At 46.2% G+C, this 15,895-nt stretch overlaps 1 protein-coding gene across 1 annotated transcript in view; it reads right to left on the minus strand.

Moving 5' to 3' along the window:
• LOC130283113 (ovostatin-like) overlaps positions 1-15,895 on the minus strand; it is a 98,096-nt gene that overhangs the window by 45,476 nt on the left and 36,725 nt on the right. The window contains exon 16 of the mRNA XM_056532299.1: positions 8,430-8,553. Within this exon, the coding sequence (XP_056388274.1) occupies positions 8,430-8,553 (124 nt within the window). The remainder of the gene's footprint in view (positions 1-8,429; positions 8,554-15,895) is intronic.

The raw sequence follows: 15,895 nt of genomic DNA on the forward strand, positions 1-15,895 counted from the left end.
CAGTGTTTCCCAAAGAGGGTGCCTCCAGCTTTTGCAAAACTACAACTCCCAGCATGCCCGGACAGCCGATGGCTGTCCGGGCATGCTGGGAGTTGTAGTTTTGCAACAGCTGGAGGCACTCTGGTTGGGAAACATTGAAATAGACAGTGATTTACAGCTCCCAGCAGATCTTATTTACTTTTATATGTAAGGATTTGCTTTATTTATATTAGTTATCTACTTATTTTTGTTTAATCTTCACTTTTTCCTATTTTTGGATGACATTTTGGTGGCTTCAGAACCAATTACCAGGTTTCCATAGAGTTCTGGTCTCAACATACAATGGTTTCAACATAGATTGGTCGTCCTGGAACCAATTAATATTGTAACTTGAGGGACCACTGTACAGAGGGAAATTTTGACAGGGGGCCATTTGTATGATGTGAAGGAATGAATGTTTTAAACAGAAAGAACTGTCATAAGTTTGTCTGGGCAAAAGAAAACATAGATCAACAGGTGGAGTATATGAAGGAACGTGATCTACCTTGATATAAGGTGCATATATACATGGAAATGAAAAGAATGGTCATGATGTAAAATACTATAAAAATATAAAAGAACATAGGCAGCATATAATTGAAGACAGAGGATAAATAGTATATAAATGTATGTAAATAAATAAATATTACAGTATAATTAATATATATATATATATATATATATATATATATAAATAACAATGAATATGTATATAAAATAGAAATATAAATATAAGAAAGAGTGAATTATAAATACATATAAGAATGTGTAAAACTGTATAAACCACATATTAATCCACAATGGCTGTGCGGAAATAGTTATTTTATTTTTACCTTGTGTATACTATGAGTGTCATCTATACATATATATATTTTATATTTGCGGATTAATATGTGGTTTATACAGTTTTACACATTCTTATATTGTATTTATAATTCACTCTTTCTTATATTTATATTTTATATACGTATTCATTGTTATATATATATATATATATATATATATATATATATATATATATATATATTAACCCCTTAAGGACCCAGCCATTTTACACCTTAGGACCCGGCCATTTTTTGCACATCTGACCACTGTCACTTTAAACATTAATAACTCTGGAATGCTTTTAGTTATCATTCTGATTCCGAGATTTTTTTTTTCGTGACATATTCTACTTTAATATAGTGGTAAAATTTTATGGTAACTTGCATCCTTTCTTGGTGAAAAATCCCAAAATTTGATGAAAAATTAGAAAATTTTGCATTTTTCTAACTTTGAAGCTCTCTGCTTGTAATGAAAATGGATATTCCAAATAATTTTTTTTTTATTCACATATACAATATGTCCACTTTATGTTTGCATTATAAAATTGACGTGTTTTTACTTTTGGAAGACACCAGAGGGCTTCAAAGTTCAGCAGCAATTTTTCAATTTTTCACAAAATTTCCAAACTCAAATTTTTCAGGGACCAGTTCAGGTTTGAAGTGGATTTGAAGGGTCTTCATATTAGAAATACCCCATAAATGACCCCATTATAAAAACTGCACCCCCCAAAGTATTCAAAATGACATTCAGTCAGCGTTTTAACCCTTTAGGTGTTTCACAGGAATAGCAGCAAAGTGAAGGAGAAACTTTACAATCTCCATTTTTTACACTCGCATGTTCTTGTAGATCCAATTTTTGAATTTTTATAAGGGGTAAAAGGAGAAAATGTATTGTTATTTTTGTAGCCCAATTTCTCTCAAGTAAGCACATACCTCATATGTCTATGTAAAGTGTTCGGCGGGCACAGTAGAGGGCTCAGAAGTGAAGGAGCGACAAGGGGATTTTGGAGAGTGCGTTTTTTTAAAATGGTTTTTGGGGGGAATGTTGCATTTAGGAAGCCCCTATGGTGCCAGAACAGCAAAAAAAAAACACATGGCATACCATTTTGGAAACTAGACCCCTTGAGGTACGTAACAAGGAATAAAGTGAGCCTTAATACCCCACAGGTGTTTCATGACTTTTGCATATGTAAAAAATAAAAATAAAATTTCACAAAAATGTGTGTTTCCCTCCAAATTTCACATTTTTGCAAGGGTTAATAGCAGAAAATACCCCCAAAAATTGTAACCCCATCTCTTCTGAGTATGGAGGTACCCCATAAGTTGACCTGAAGTGTACTATGGGTGAACTACAATGCTCAGAAGAGAAGGAGTCATATTTGGCTTTTTGAGAGCAAATTTTGCTCGGGGGCATGTTGCATTTAGGAAGCCCCTATGGTGCCAGGACAGCAAAAAAAAAACACATGGCATACCATTTTGGAAACTAGACCCCTTGAGGAATGTAACAAGAAATAAAGTGAGCCTTAACACCCCACAGGGGTTTCACGACTTTTGCAAAAAAATTCACTAAAAGGTGTGTTTCCCCCCCAAATGTCACATTTTTGCAAGGGTTAATAGCAGAAAATACCCCCCAAAATTTGTAACCCCATCTCTTCTGAGTATGGAGGTACCCCATAAGTTGACCTGAAGTGCACTATGGGCGAACTACAATGCTCAGAAGAGAAGGAGTCATATTTGGCTTTTTGAGAGCAAATTTTGCTCGGGGGGCATGTCGCATTTAGGAAGCCCATATGGTGCCAGGACAGCAAAATAACTCCCACATGGCATACCATTTTGGAAACTAGACCCCTTGAGGAACGCAACAAGGTGTAAAGTGAGCATTTACCCCCCACTGGTGTCTGTCAGATCTTTGGAACAGTGGGCTGTACAACATTTTTAATTTGCATAGCTCACTGTTCCAAAGATCTGTCAGACACCTGTGGGGTGTAAATTCTCTCAGCACCCCTCATTACATTCCGTGAGGGGTGTAGTTTCCGAAATGAGGTCACATGTGGGGTTTGTTTTTTTTGCGTTTGTCAAAACCGCTGTAACAATCAGCCACCCCTGTGCAAATCACCTCAAATGTACATGGCGCACTCTCCCTTCTGGGCCTTGTTGTGCGCCCCCAGAGCACTTTGCGCCCACATATGGGGTATCTCCGTAGTTGGGAGAAATTGAATTACAAATTTTGGGGGGATTTTTTCCCCTTTACCTCTTGTCAAAATGAAAAGTATAGGGCAACACCAGCATGTTAGTGTAAAAAATTTATTTTTTTACACTAACATGCTGGTGTAGACCCCAACTTCACCTTTTCATAAGGGGTGAAAGGAGAAAAAGACCCCCAAAATTTGTTAGGCAATTTCTGCCGAGTACGGCGATACCCCATATGTGGCCCTAAACTGTTGCCTTGAAATACGACAGGGCTCCAAAGTGAGAGAGCCATGTGCATTTGAGGCCTGAATTAGGGATTTGCATAGGGGTGGACATTGGGATATTCTACGCCAGTGATTCCCAAACAGGGTGCCTCCAGCTGTTGCAAAACTCCCAGCATGCTTGGACAGTCAACGGCTGTCCGGCAATACTGGGAGTTGTTGGTTTGCAACAGCTGGAGGCTCCATTTTGGAAACAGTGGCGTACCAGACGTTTTTCATTTTTATTGGGGAGGGGAGGGGGGCTGTGTAGGGGTATGTGTATATGTAGTGTTTTTTACTTTTTATTTTATTTTGTGTTAGTGTAGTGCAGTGTTTTTAGGGTATAGTCACACGGGCGGGGGATTACAGCGAGTTTCCTGCTGCGAGTTTGAGCTGCCGCGCAAAATTTGCTGCATCGCAAACTTGCAGCCTGATACTCACTGTAAGCCCCCTGCCCATGTGAATGTACCCTGTACATTTACAGGGGGGGGGGGGGGGCCTCCAGCTGTTGCAAAACTACAACTCCCAGCATGCTTGGAGTTGTAGTTTTGCAACACCTGGAGGACTACAGTTTGCAGACCACTAATACAGTGGTTCCCAATCTGTGCCCTTCCAGATGTTGCAAAACTGCAACTCCCAGTATGCCAAAACTGTCCAGGCATGCTGGGAGTTGTAGTTCTGCAACATCTGAAGGGCCAGATGTTACAGAACTACAACTCCCAGCATGCCTGGACAGTAAAGGCATGCTGAGGATGTGTAGTTTTGCAACATCTGGAAGGGCACAGTGGTCCCAAAACTGTGGACCTCCAGAAGTTGCAAAACTGCAACTCCCAGCATGCCCAGACGCCAAGGGCTGTCTGGGCATGCTGGGAGTTGTAGTATTCAGGGTCCCAATACAGCAATGCATGTCGCTTTACGGCGGCGTGTATTGCTGTAAAGAGCCCGACCGCGGCTGAAGATCTACTCACCTGTCGCCGCCGTCTTCACGCCGGGATCTGGGTCTTCAGGGACGAGGTAAGTACCAGGGCTGGTCCCCAGCACTCCCCCGTCCCCCGCCGCGTCCTCCGGTCTTCCTCCCGTCCTCTCCGGACTTCAAGGGGCGGGTTAGTTAACCGAAGAATCGCAGGGGATAGGAGGAGGTGGCAGGCTTGCCACCTCGCTCCTAGGCTCCAGCATGGTCCTGGCTGTCTGTGACAACCAGGATCATGCAAAATTACCGGGCGGTCGGGTCCCAGAGACCCGATCAGCCTGGTATCGCCGCAGATCGCAAGGGCGATTTCCCTTGCCATTTGCGGCGATCACCGACATGGGGGGCCTACATGGCACCCCTCGGCGTTTGCCCTGGATGCCTGCTGAAGCATTCAGCTTCAGCAGGCATTCGGTTCCGATCTCTGCCCGGCGCGCGGCAGGGACCGGAAAACGCCAGGACGTACGGGGACGTCCTGGGTCCTTAAGAGGTTAATTATACTGTAATATTTATTTATTTACATACATTTATATACTATTTATCCTCTGTATTCAATTTTATGCTGCCTATGTTCTTTTATATATTTTATAGTATTTTACATCATGACCATTCTTTTTATTTCCATGTATATATGCACCTTATATCAAGGTAGATCACGTTCCTTCATATACTCCACTTGTTGATCTATGTTTTATTTTGCCCAGACAAACTTATGACAGTTCTTTCTGTTTATTACATTCATTCCTTCACATCATACAAATGGCCCCCTGTCAAAATTTCCCTCTGTACACTCGCTATGCAGTTCTTTTCTATGTGCCACATACAGAGCAGCGCTAAGCCGTGCGCTCGCTCTGCAACACAACACTTCCAGGGACCCGCTCCTTAGCAACGAGACATGCGGCTACTGTTTACATGCCATGGAGCGCACGGCTACGTTAACGGTGAGTGCGCACCAAGCCTCCATTCAGCATATGAACCGGACTAAGTAACACATTTCTCTCTCATGTTTCTTAATAAAGTTCATTCTTTTCCTTTCATTTTAAGTTACTGTTATCCCCATGTATAGGTAAGAATTACAAAAGTTGTACTAAACATCCAATTTCCAGTTTTTCTGCATTTTCCATCGTTATTGCTGCACCTCCCACTTTGACCCTGTGACCCTGCCACCATTTTGTTTTCAATCATTGTGTGTATAAAAAGCCCCCTGTTGCACTGCACTGTACAAATCTGTCAATCTGAAGAAGGGGTATGCTAACCCCGAAACGCGTTGTTGTATACTAATAAAGCTTGAATCTATATTCACCTCCATGACTTGGTTGTGAGATCTCTTTGGATCACCGAGCGCCTGGCTAAAGGTCATTTTCTTACTATCAAGTTCACCAACAGGATCTCAATCTGGACCCATCCTGAAGACCTGCGGGCCTGCACGGATTCCTTCACTATTACCTCAGACCGAGGTTACATGTGTATATAATATACGCTCCAGGTGAGCGGCCATTCATCAGACCCTCCACTTGTCCCCACTTCATGTGGGGTCTGAGTCAATATTTAGGGTAATGCACTAGGCACCTCCTTGGGCCTTTTCTCTTTTTTCTTTATTTACATTTTAGGAACTGTCCAGAGTAGGTGGAAATCCCCATAGTAAATCAATCCTGCTCTGGACAGTTCCTGACATGGACAGAAGTGTCAGCAGAGAGCACTGTGGTCAGACAGAAAGGAAGTTCAAAAAGAAAAGAACTTCCTCTGTAGTATACAGGAGCTGATAAGTACTGGAAGGATTAAGATTTATAAATAGAAGTAATATACAAATCTGTTTAACTTTCTGGCACCAGTTGATAAAGAAATATGGTGGATTTGAGCTCAGGAAAAAGTAAAAAAAAAAAAAAAAAAAAGCGAATCATAGGGAAAAAAGTAGTAAACACTGTGGAAAACTACACTTCACTCTTAGTAAATCAGAAACAGTATATTTATTCTGGACGTCAATATGATTAAAAGGGTAACCATGGTAACATGCTTTTCTATTATTGGATAACCTTAATAAAAAAAAAGTCAAACTTTTGCTAACAAAATCAGTATGCTTAAAGGAGTAGTCCAGTGGTGATTCAGTGGTGAGCAACTTATCCCCTATCCTAAGGATAGGGGATAAGTTGCAGATCGCGGGGGGTCCGACCCCTGGGGCCCCCCGCGATCTCCTGTACGGAGCCCCGACAGCCCGCTGGAAGGGGGCGTGTCGACCTCCGCACGAGGCGGCGGCCGACACGCCCCCTCAATACAACTCTATGGCAGAGCCGAAGCGCTGCCTTCGGCAATCTCCGGCTCTGCCATAGAGATGTATTGAGGGGGCGTGTCGGCCGCCGCCTCGTGCGGGGGTCGACACCCGCTATCTCGGCGGAGAGCCGGGGCCCTGTACAGAGAGATCGCAGGGGGCCCCAGCGGTCGGACCCCCCGCGATCTCAAACTTATCCCCTATCCTTAGGATAGGGGATAAGTTTTTCACCACTGGACTACCCCTTTAATTGTCTTATTGATCACTTTAGATATAAATATATATATATATATATATATATATATATATATATATATAATGGGAAAGGGGGGTAATTGAAATTTCTTTTAGAAGAGGGGCACTTACATTTTTTTGTTATTATTTATTTTAATTTTTTTATTATTATTATTATTATTGGCTGTGCTATTACAGTCTCCTGGGACAGACTGTACAAGAGTGGCGATCAGCGTCACAGGGTAGGGAGGAGACCGTCAGCCGCCATTTGAATCAGTCGACCACGATCACACTGTGGGGGGCTCTGAGGAATCCCCTGCACCTACCAGTACCTTCATTTTTATCCTTTAGATTGGTCACAGCAGATAAAGAGTTAATGATGGATATCAGTGTGATTGTTGATATTTGCCTTTAGCGGTGAGTCCCAGCTGCTTCCTAGACAGAATGCACTGCTGGGTCTACATGTATGTCCTGTTGTTAGGGCCCAGGCGGCGAGGGCATACATGTACACCAAGTGTGGTCTACAGGGATGAAAATGTTTTCATTAATTTGATAAATATCACACCCTTTCTCGATAGACCCCACCTCTTTGTCAAGAAAGGTGCAAAGGTGTCTTAAACACCTAATAAATGTGGCACAAGTTTTTTGGCATAAAGTGTCTGCAAATTCTGGCACATTTTGCATTAGCAAATCTTCCTTAAAGGGGTACTCGGCCCCCTAGAGATCTTTTCCCCCTATCCAAAGGACCCCCGCAATCTCCCTGCTGCACCCGGCGTTCGTTTAGAGCGTCGGGTTCAGCGCCCGAGGCTCGTGAGATCACGTCCGTGCCCGGATTGTGACGTCACGGCCACGCCCCCTCAATGCAAGTCTATGGGAGGGGGCATGGCTGTGACATCACGAGCCTCCGCCCTGCATCGCCAGTTATCCGGCACAGAGCCAAGTTCACTCTGGATGTCTGGAGTGCAGCAACCGAGATCGCAGAGGTCCACAGTGGCAGGATAGGGGGTTAAGATGTCTAGTGGCGGAGTACCCCTTTATGTCTACCATTATAAAGATAGTTTCATATAGACTAGGCTAGAATATATATTTTTTCGCAAGTAACAACTATAAAACTGCCCCCAATAAAAAAAAAGGGAAAACCACAATTACATGCCCCCCTAATGAACAAGAATACAATCACAGCAACATTTCCTTATATGGAAAAGACATCAACCAGTGTTAGGCTGGGTCCACACTACGTTTTGTCCCATACGGGAGCGCATACGGCAGGGGGGAGCTAAAAGCTCGCGCTCCCGTATGTTACCGTATGCGCTCCCGTATGTCATTCATTTCAATGAGCCGACCGGAGTGAAACGTTTGGTCCGGTCGGCTCATTTTTGCGCCGTATGCGCTTTTACAACCGGACCTAAAACTGTGGTCAACCACGGTTTTAGGTCCGGTTGTAAAAGCGCATACGGCGCAAAAATGAGCCGACCGGACCGAACGTTTCACTCCGGTCGGCTCATTGAAATGAATGACATACGGGAGCGCATACGGTCACATACGGGAGCGCGAGCTTTTAGCTCCCCCCTGCCGTATGCGCTCCCGTATGGGACAAAACGTAGTGTGGACCCAGCCTTATACTGCCCCCTATACACACTAATACAACCACTAGCTCGGAAAGTTCTTACCTAATGATATTGCATTAATGTTCCAGGTGTAGTAGGCTCGCTGTCCGGAGCAGATGCATGTATTCTGTTTTCCTTCTTGGAGTGTAGCTGAGTAATTTATAGAACTTAGTAAAGTTACTTGAACCTAAGAACAGAATAAAGAGAGGTGTATGACCTTCAACTTGGCAAGTATAGTTCAGAAAAATCCAGCTCGCTCCACCAATGCGCCCCCGACACGGATCCGCACCCAGCCCGGTGCACATAGATTCAAACAAGAAGAGGAGATGATCCAGCGTGGGTCAATAGAAATCCAGACTTTATTAGAACTCACAGTAAAAGCAGTAAAAGCAACCAGCAGATCAGACGCGTTTCAGGCGCATGCGCCCTTCGTCAGTGATGTCATCCATCTGCACAGGTGTCAGTTAAATACCGACCAGGTAGTGGGTGGAGAGTTAACCACCAATTAATCTACACTTGGACCGCTGACAACAGTGCAGAGGAGGATACTAATACAAAACATGGACAAAATGTTAGTAAAAGTACAAGAAGCTAAAAACAATACACTAATATGCAATTTTGCACAAATGGCTTGTACAACACAGGAACATAACATGGTGATATGAAAAAAAAAAACATAAAATGTACACCAGTTATAATCCGCTGTGAAAATGGAACAAACGTGTGTGTGTGACTGCGGCGCTAATAATGGAACAGTACTTATCAGCTACTGCATGATCCAGAGGATGTTGATTTGGTCTTTTCATTCTGACCACAGTGCTCTCTGCTGACACTCTTTTTATTAGAAAAATACAAAACTTATCAAATACAAAACACAAAGCAAGCTTAACCAGCTATAACATAAATAAGAAATACTCTAGAACCAAAAACAAAACCTCATAAACAAAACCCTGCCTAACCGGCCAGCCCAGCTTTACTGAGATACTAAAATACTAAGATATTAAAGTATGCCCAAAATATCTAATCAAACACTCACACACTTACCGAAAATGAACATAAGAAAAATAAATAAATAAAATAGCACAACTTGGCTTGTCAAAATATAAACATAAAAGTTATCATTATCCGACTATAACTCAAAACCATCCATACTTGGGAACACGCAACAAGAAAACTAAACAGAAACGTAGCAAGCACACCTCAAAAAAAAAAAAAAAAAAAAAAAAAAATTTTTATTTTTTGTACATATACATACATACAAACAAAAACTATAATAGTAATAATAATAATAATCATCAAAATAATCATATCACACATACATTCACTTACAAAACGTCCAAATTAACTGGATCCTCTATCCGGGACTAATGAAAATACCAAAGAAAACATAAAACAGACCAAATAACTGAAATAAACTAAATAAACCACATATCAACACAGCAACTGGTCCGGCTACCATAACGCTGAAACAATATGAAACAATATAGATATAACACAATATAGGTACAAAATTACTAAATATACTATATAAATAAAATATAATATAAACAAAATATATGCACTACAGAAAACCCCTACAAAATCAATAGAAAACCCTAGGAAAAACCCTACACTAAAACTGTACCCTCACCCACACCACCCCTCCTGTACATGGGTCAGAGTCCATACCGTTCTTACAGTTCACAAAGTCCAGTCCTTAACTGACCCATGTCAGGTCCCCCAAAGATGAACACCACCACCCACAAGCACACCCTCCCCACCTAGCACTCCTCCCAACCAACTTATACACAAACTTATACAAACTGAACCACAACCCACTTTAGGCCCAAGTTTGGTCGCCTGTAAGCCCTTCATACCATATCAGCTTAAAAACAAAACAAAAAACTAGCGTGTGCATGCATCAGCCCACCACCAGGGAGAAGGATGGCAGACTTGATACATTCAAAATAATTTTACACTCTTTCCCTAACTCCCCCTACAATTCTCCCTAATCCTATCCCTTCATTCAAACTAACCCTGTTCTCATCCTATCTCTGTCCCTCTGACACTGTCCCCAACCAAAATAAAGGTACTCTACCCAAAAGATCTAGTACCTAGGGCACATCAAAAGAAAACCCTCTCCACAGGAGAGAAGCCCTACTGGTACCAAGACTGCCATACTCCAAAGACCTGATCTTCCCAAGGTCACCGGTGATGTTCCTACAGACCTCCACCTCGGAGAGGATTTTCTGTTGGGTCGACACTAAACACCGTGCATTCCACGTGTAGTACCTAACCACTAAACTGACTAAGAATAAAGTGCCCCGATCTCGGCCACCCAGGTTCCTGAATGCCCCATAAGCCCACTCCTGATAGGTAAGGCCGGCAAGTTGACTCCAGCCGATGGAAGCGCCCACCCTGTTGTAAACTCCTATATTAAAGGGACAATGAAGCAGGAAATGGTCCATGCTTTCCAGCGTGTCCCCACACTCTTCTCGGGGACATCCCCGGTCATCAGAGTTCCTACACTTCAAATTGTCCCTCACATATAGCTTCCCCTGAAAGCAGCGCCAGGCCAAGTCCCAAAACTTCTGGGGGATCCTTTTCATGTTTAAAAGGTACAACCCCACCCTCAGATCCCGACCTGGGCAGTCCCTGAGCGCCAGAGGCTTCTGGAAGTGGGTCAACAGAACCCGTTTGTCAAGGAACTGCCTTGACTGGGTCCTGATCTCCCACACTCCCAGACCCCACCGACGTATCCCCTTCAGAGTCGGGGTAGCGTAAGCCGGAAGATATCCATGGGGCGTACGGAGGTCCTTCACTTGCCCTCCTGTCTCCCATTCCTGGAAGAAAGGCCGAAACCATTCCCTACAGGAGAGTACCCACGGAGAAGCCCTCTCTGACCAGAGGTTTGAGATGTTAGCTTTCAAGAAGGTGTTGGTTAAGAACACCACAGGGTTTACCATAGATAAACCCCCTAGTCTCCTCGTGCGGTACGTAACCTCCCTCTTGACTAGGTTCATCCTGTTCCCCCATAACAGTTGGAAAAACAGACTGTAGACCCTAGTGTAGTAAGCCTCTGGCAGGATACATACGCTGCCCAGATAGATAAACAAGGGGAGCAGGTACGATTTGATCAGGTGTACCCTTTCCCTGAGGGTCATAGACCAACCCTTCCACTGGTCCACCTTCTGAGTGGCATCCTGGAGCTTACCATCCCAGTTTTTGGTGGGATAATCATCCTGGCCGAATATGATGCCCAACACTTTTGCTGACTCTTGGGGCCCTGGAAGGGTGTCCGGGAGATCAAACGTGGGATCTCCCCCTCCCAGCCAGAGACTCTCACACTTATCCCGGTTGATCTTAGACCCGGATGCCTCCGAGTAGCGGTCCACTTCCGACATCACCACATCGACCTCCTCTCGCGAGGACACGAAAATGGTGACATCGTCAGCGTATGCCACCACTCTCTGGGCGACATCCGGCTCCGCCAGGTTCATCCCGACTCCCGCCAACGGCCCACAATCTACCCTCCGGACGAAGGGATCGATTGCGAACACGTATAATAGCGGGCTCAAAGGACAACCCTGACGGACTCCGGACCCCACCTCAAAAGAGCGGCCAGACCAACCGTTCACCAGCGGGAAACTCTCTGCCCCTGCATACAAGATCTTAAGCCAATTGACAAAAGTACTCGGTAAGCCATATCTCAGGAGGACGGACCAGAGGTACTCGTGGTTCACCCGATCAAACGCTTTGGCCTGATCCAGGGACAGCAAGTACCCCTTCCAGAAACCCGCACTACTCCTCTCCACTGCCTCCCTGACACTAAGGACCGCACTTAAGGTGCTTCGGCCTGGAACAGAGCAGTGCTGAGCTCCTGAAAGGAGCCGGGGTGCAAACTTCACCAGCCGATTAAACAGTATCTTGGCCAGAAGCTTCCTGTCCGTATTGAGAAGAGCTATGGGCCTCCAATTCTCAATATGGCTGGGATCTTTACCCTTTGATAGAAGAATCAGGGCTGACCTCCTCATTGACTTCGGCAGAGTGCCCGAGGAGAGACACTCATTGAATACCTCAGTCAAGAGGGGAGCTAAAGACTCCTTAAAGGTCCTGTACCACTCGGATGTTAAGCCATCCGGACCCAGCGACTTCTTAGGGGCGAGCCCCTCGATCGCCAGTCTCACTTCCTCTTCCCTGATTCCTTCTGCCAAAACATCAAGAGAGGGGTCTACCCCTGGCTCAGGAATGGTTTCAGCCAGGAAAACCGACATCTTGTCTCGATCTAGATCCTTCCTCCCCAAGAGGTGCGAGTAGAAGGATCTGACGACCTCCAGGATCCCTGATCTGGACCGATTCAGAGATCCCGTACTATCGATCAGTCCTGAAATGACTTTACTACTCACTGACATCTTACAGTTTCTGTAAGGGTCGGGCGAGCGGTACTTCCCGAAATCCCTCTCAAAAACCAAAGATGCGTGCCTATCGTACTGACACCTCATCAGCAAGGATTTCACTCTGGAGATATCCTCTCGGCTACCTCCAGTCGAGACGAGAAGCTCGAGTTTCCTCCTCAGACCCTGATACAGGCGATACCTGTTCAGGGACCTGAGGCTCGAGAGCTGGCGGAAGAACCCCGCAACCCGCTTCTTGAATATCTCCCACCACTCTGACTTACTACTACATAGGCCCAGTAAAGGTACCTGACTCTGAAGAAAATCCTCAAAGGACTGTCTTATCTCCGCTTCCTCCAGGAGGGACGAATTCAGCTTCCAATAACCTTTTCCCATCCGGGGGGTCTCTGAAACATTCAGGGAAAACAAAATCATACAGTGGTCGGAGAACTCCACCTCAACCACGGACACTGCGGAAGAGACGGCTTCCTCCTTTAAATAAAACCTATCTATCCTAGACCTGCGACTACCTTGATGATAGGTGAAACCCGTGTGGCCTGAGGGGCTCCGGATGTGGGCGTCCTCTAGGCGAGCTTCTCTAGCTATGCTAATCAGTGCCACACTATCGCAAGTCAGCGGACCATTGGAGCCTCTCCTATCTTGGGACCTCGTGACATTATTGAAGTCCCCTCCAAAGATCACTTGCCGACTCGTAAAAAGAAAGGGCTTAATCCTCATAAAGAGATCTTTACGGCCCCGCTTAGTTTGTGGGGCGTAGATGTTAATGAGCCGGAGCTCTTGTCCCTTCATGAAGACATCTAAGATCAGGCACCTCCCCATTTCTAACTCAATAACCCGTCTGCATTCAACAGGAGCGGTAAAAAGGACCGCCACCCCACTATACGGCTCAGCCGCAAGAGACCAGTAGGAGGGACCGCGCCTCCACTCTCTTCTGGCTTTTACCAGGGAGGCTAAATCTGACAACCTGGTCTCTTGCAGATACAAAATGTCGGCTTCAACACGGCCGAGAAAATCAAAGGCTGCGAATCTAGCCGTATCAGACTTTATGCTGGCACAGTTAATAGATGCCAGTGTCAGTGGGGTGAGTGCCGCCATCCTGGGTGATTGAGTTAGATGGCCTCACCCTTTAAACCTTCTTCCTCTCCTTCCCTCCACCCCCATCTGAATCGGAGGAAGACCCTTTGCCTCTTTTTAAACTCAGGGATATATCCATCCCAGGATCTTTACCTCCAGCATCTGGTGTTACCTCTCCCCCTGAGGAAACTGCCCCAGAGGAAGGAGGCTCGGCACCTCCTGGAGGCCGCACTGCCTCCGGACCCTCGAGAAGAGGAGGGGAGATGGTATCCCCAAGGGCCTCATATCGATTTGAAAGGACGATCAGAGGGTCAGAGACTAAGTTGTTCCTTCTATGGTCTGAGGCTACAACTGAAGAGGAGGACGGCGCTGCCTTACTCTTACCCTTCTTCCTCCTCTTCTTCTTTTCCTGGCCACCATTTACTGTCTGCCCCTCCTTCTCCTCCTCATCCACAGTTTCGGATTCAGAGGCATGACTGGAGGAAGGAGCATCTTGACATTCTTCCCTACGCAGTCTCCCTATCTCCTCATCCAGTTCGGCCCCACCCAAAGCCTCAGAGTTATTCTGACCTCCTTCTGAGCCAGTGTCTGGAGTGGGACCCCGAGCTACCCCTGGCACCTGGGCATTCTCAAGGGCCCTCTCCAACCTGCGCTTCTCCTCTCGCCTCCGCATAGAGGGGGTCTTATGTTTTTCCTTCACTGGCTTTGGTGCCCCCTCTCCTCCACTAGTCCCCTCCCCCGCTGGGGCAACCGTTAGGCTCTCCCCAGCTGGGGCGGTCACAGTGTTGGAGAACGAGCGTGGACACCGGCTGAACGGGTGACCTAAGTCACCACACAAGTTACACCGAATCTGCCCACAGGTGGCCGCCAGATGACCCACCCCACAGCAGAGGGCGCATATCTGCTGAGTGCAGTTGGCACTAAAGTGGTTTGGGTCACCACACCTGTGACACAGCCTCGGCTGCCCCTGGTAGAAGATCTGAATCCTGTCGCGTCCCAGAAAGGCGGCCGAAGGGATGTGGGTGACCGTGTTCCCTGAACGCCTGAGACGAACGGAAAACGTCCAGGCCCCAGACCATATATTGTGCTCGTCAAAGTTCTTCCGGGGGACGTCCGTCACCTCCCCGTACCTGCCCAGCCAGGTCATAATGTCATAACAAGAAAGTGACTCGTTACGGGTCAAAACGGTCACTTTCTTTACCATACTCTGGCGAGATACTGCTTTTACAGCGAAATCTCGCCATCCGGGCTCGTTTTTCATCAGCTCATAATTAGACCAAAAGAGATCTAGTCCTTCCGGCCTAACAAAGCTGACGTCAAACTCGGAGGAGCCGAAGGGGTGAATCAGGGCAAAGATGTCCCCAGCCCTGAAACCCATCTGGAAAAGAAGCTCCACCACCTTGCCCCTTTGGGGGCACGCATCTTCGCCTTTCCAGACCAAACGGGCCACATTCCTGCGACCTACCTCCTGCCCGTGTGTCTGGAGGGACCATACGGTCTCCCCATTCCTCTCTCGGAACGCTCCCAGACCATGTCTCTCCACCCAAAAAGACAGGTCCATCTCCTTTCCCTCTACCTGGAGCGTCCTTTCTCCTCTCTTTAGTGCCTCCAGGAGACGCCGTTGCAACTGACCTTCACCAGATGCAGGAGGTAAAGATCCTACTGAACCCCCAGCCGCCACACTTGCATAACTCCTGACGACCGGGGGGGCAGCCGGACCAGACACCGTCCCTACATCCCCGCCTAGGCCACCTGTACTGCCACAAAAGCCACTCTTATTCCTACCATCCACACCACTACTACTACTACTCTCATTCACACAACTACTCCTCCCATCTGCACCACTACCACTCCTCTCATTTACACCACTACCACCTCTCCTATTCACTCCACTATCACCACTCTTAATCACTCCACTACCACTCCTCCCATCTGCACCACTACCACTCCTCTCATTCACTCCACTATCACCACTCTCATTCACACCACTACCACTCCTCCCATCTGCACCACTACCACTCCTCCCATCTGCACCACTACCACTCCTCCCATCTGCACCAC

The sequence above is a fragment of the Hyla sarda genome, chromosome 7 (genome assembly GCF_029499605.1).
Source record: "Hyla sarda isolate aHylSar1 chromosome 7, aHylSar1.hap1, whole genome shotgun sequence".
In the NCBI taxonomy this organism is placed as follows: Eukaryota; Metazoa; Chordata; class Amphibia; order Anura; family Hylidae; genus Hyla; species Hyla sarda.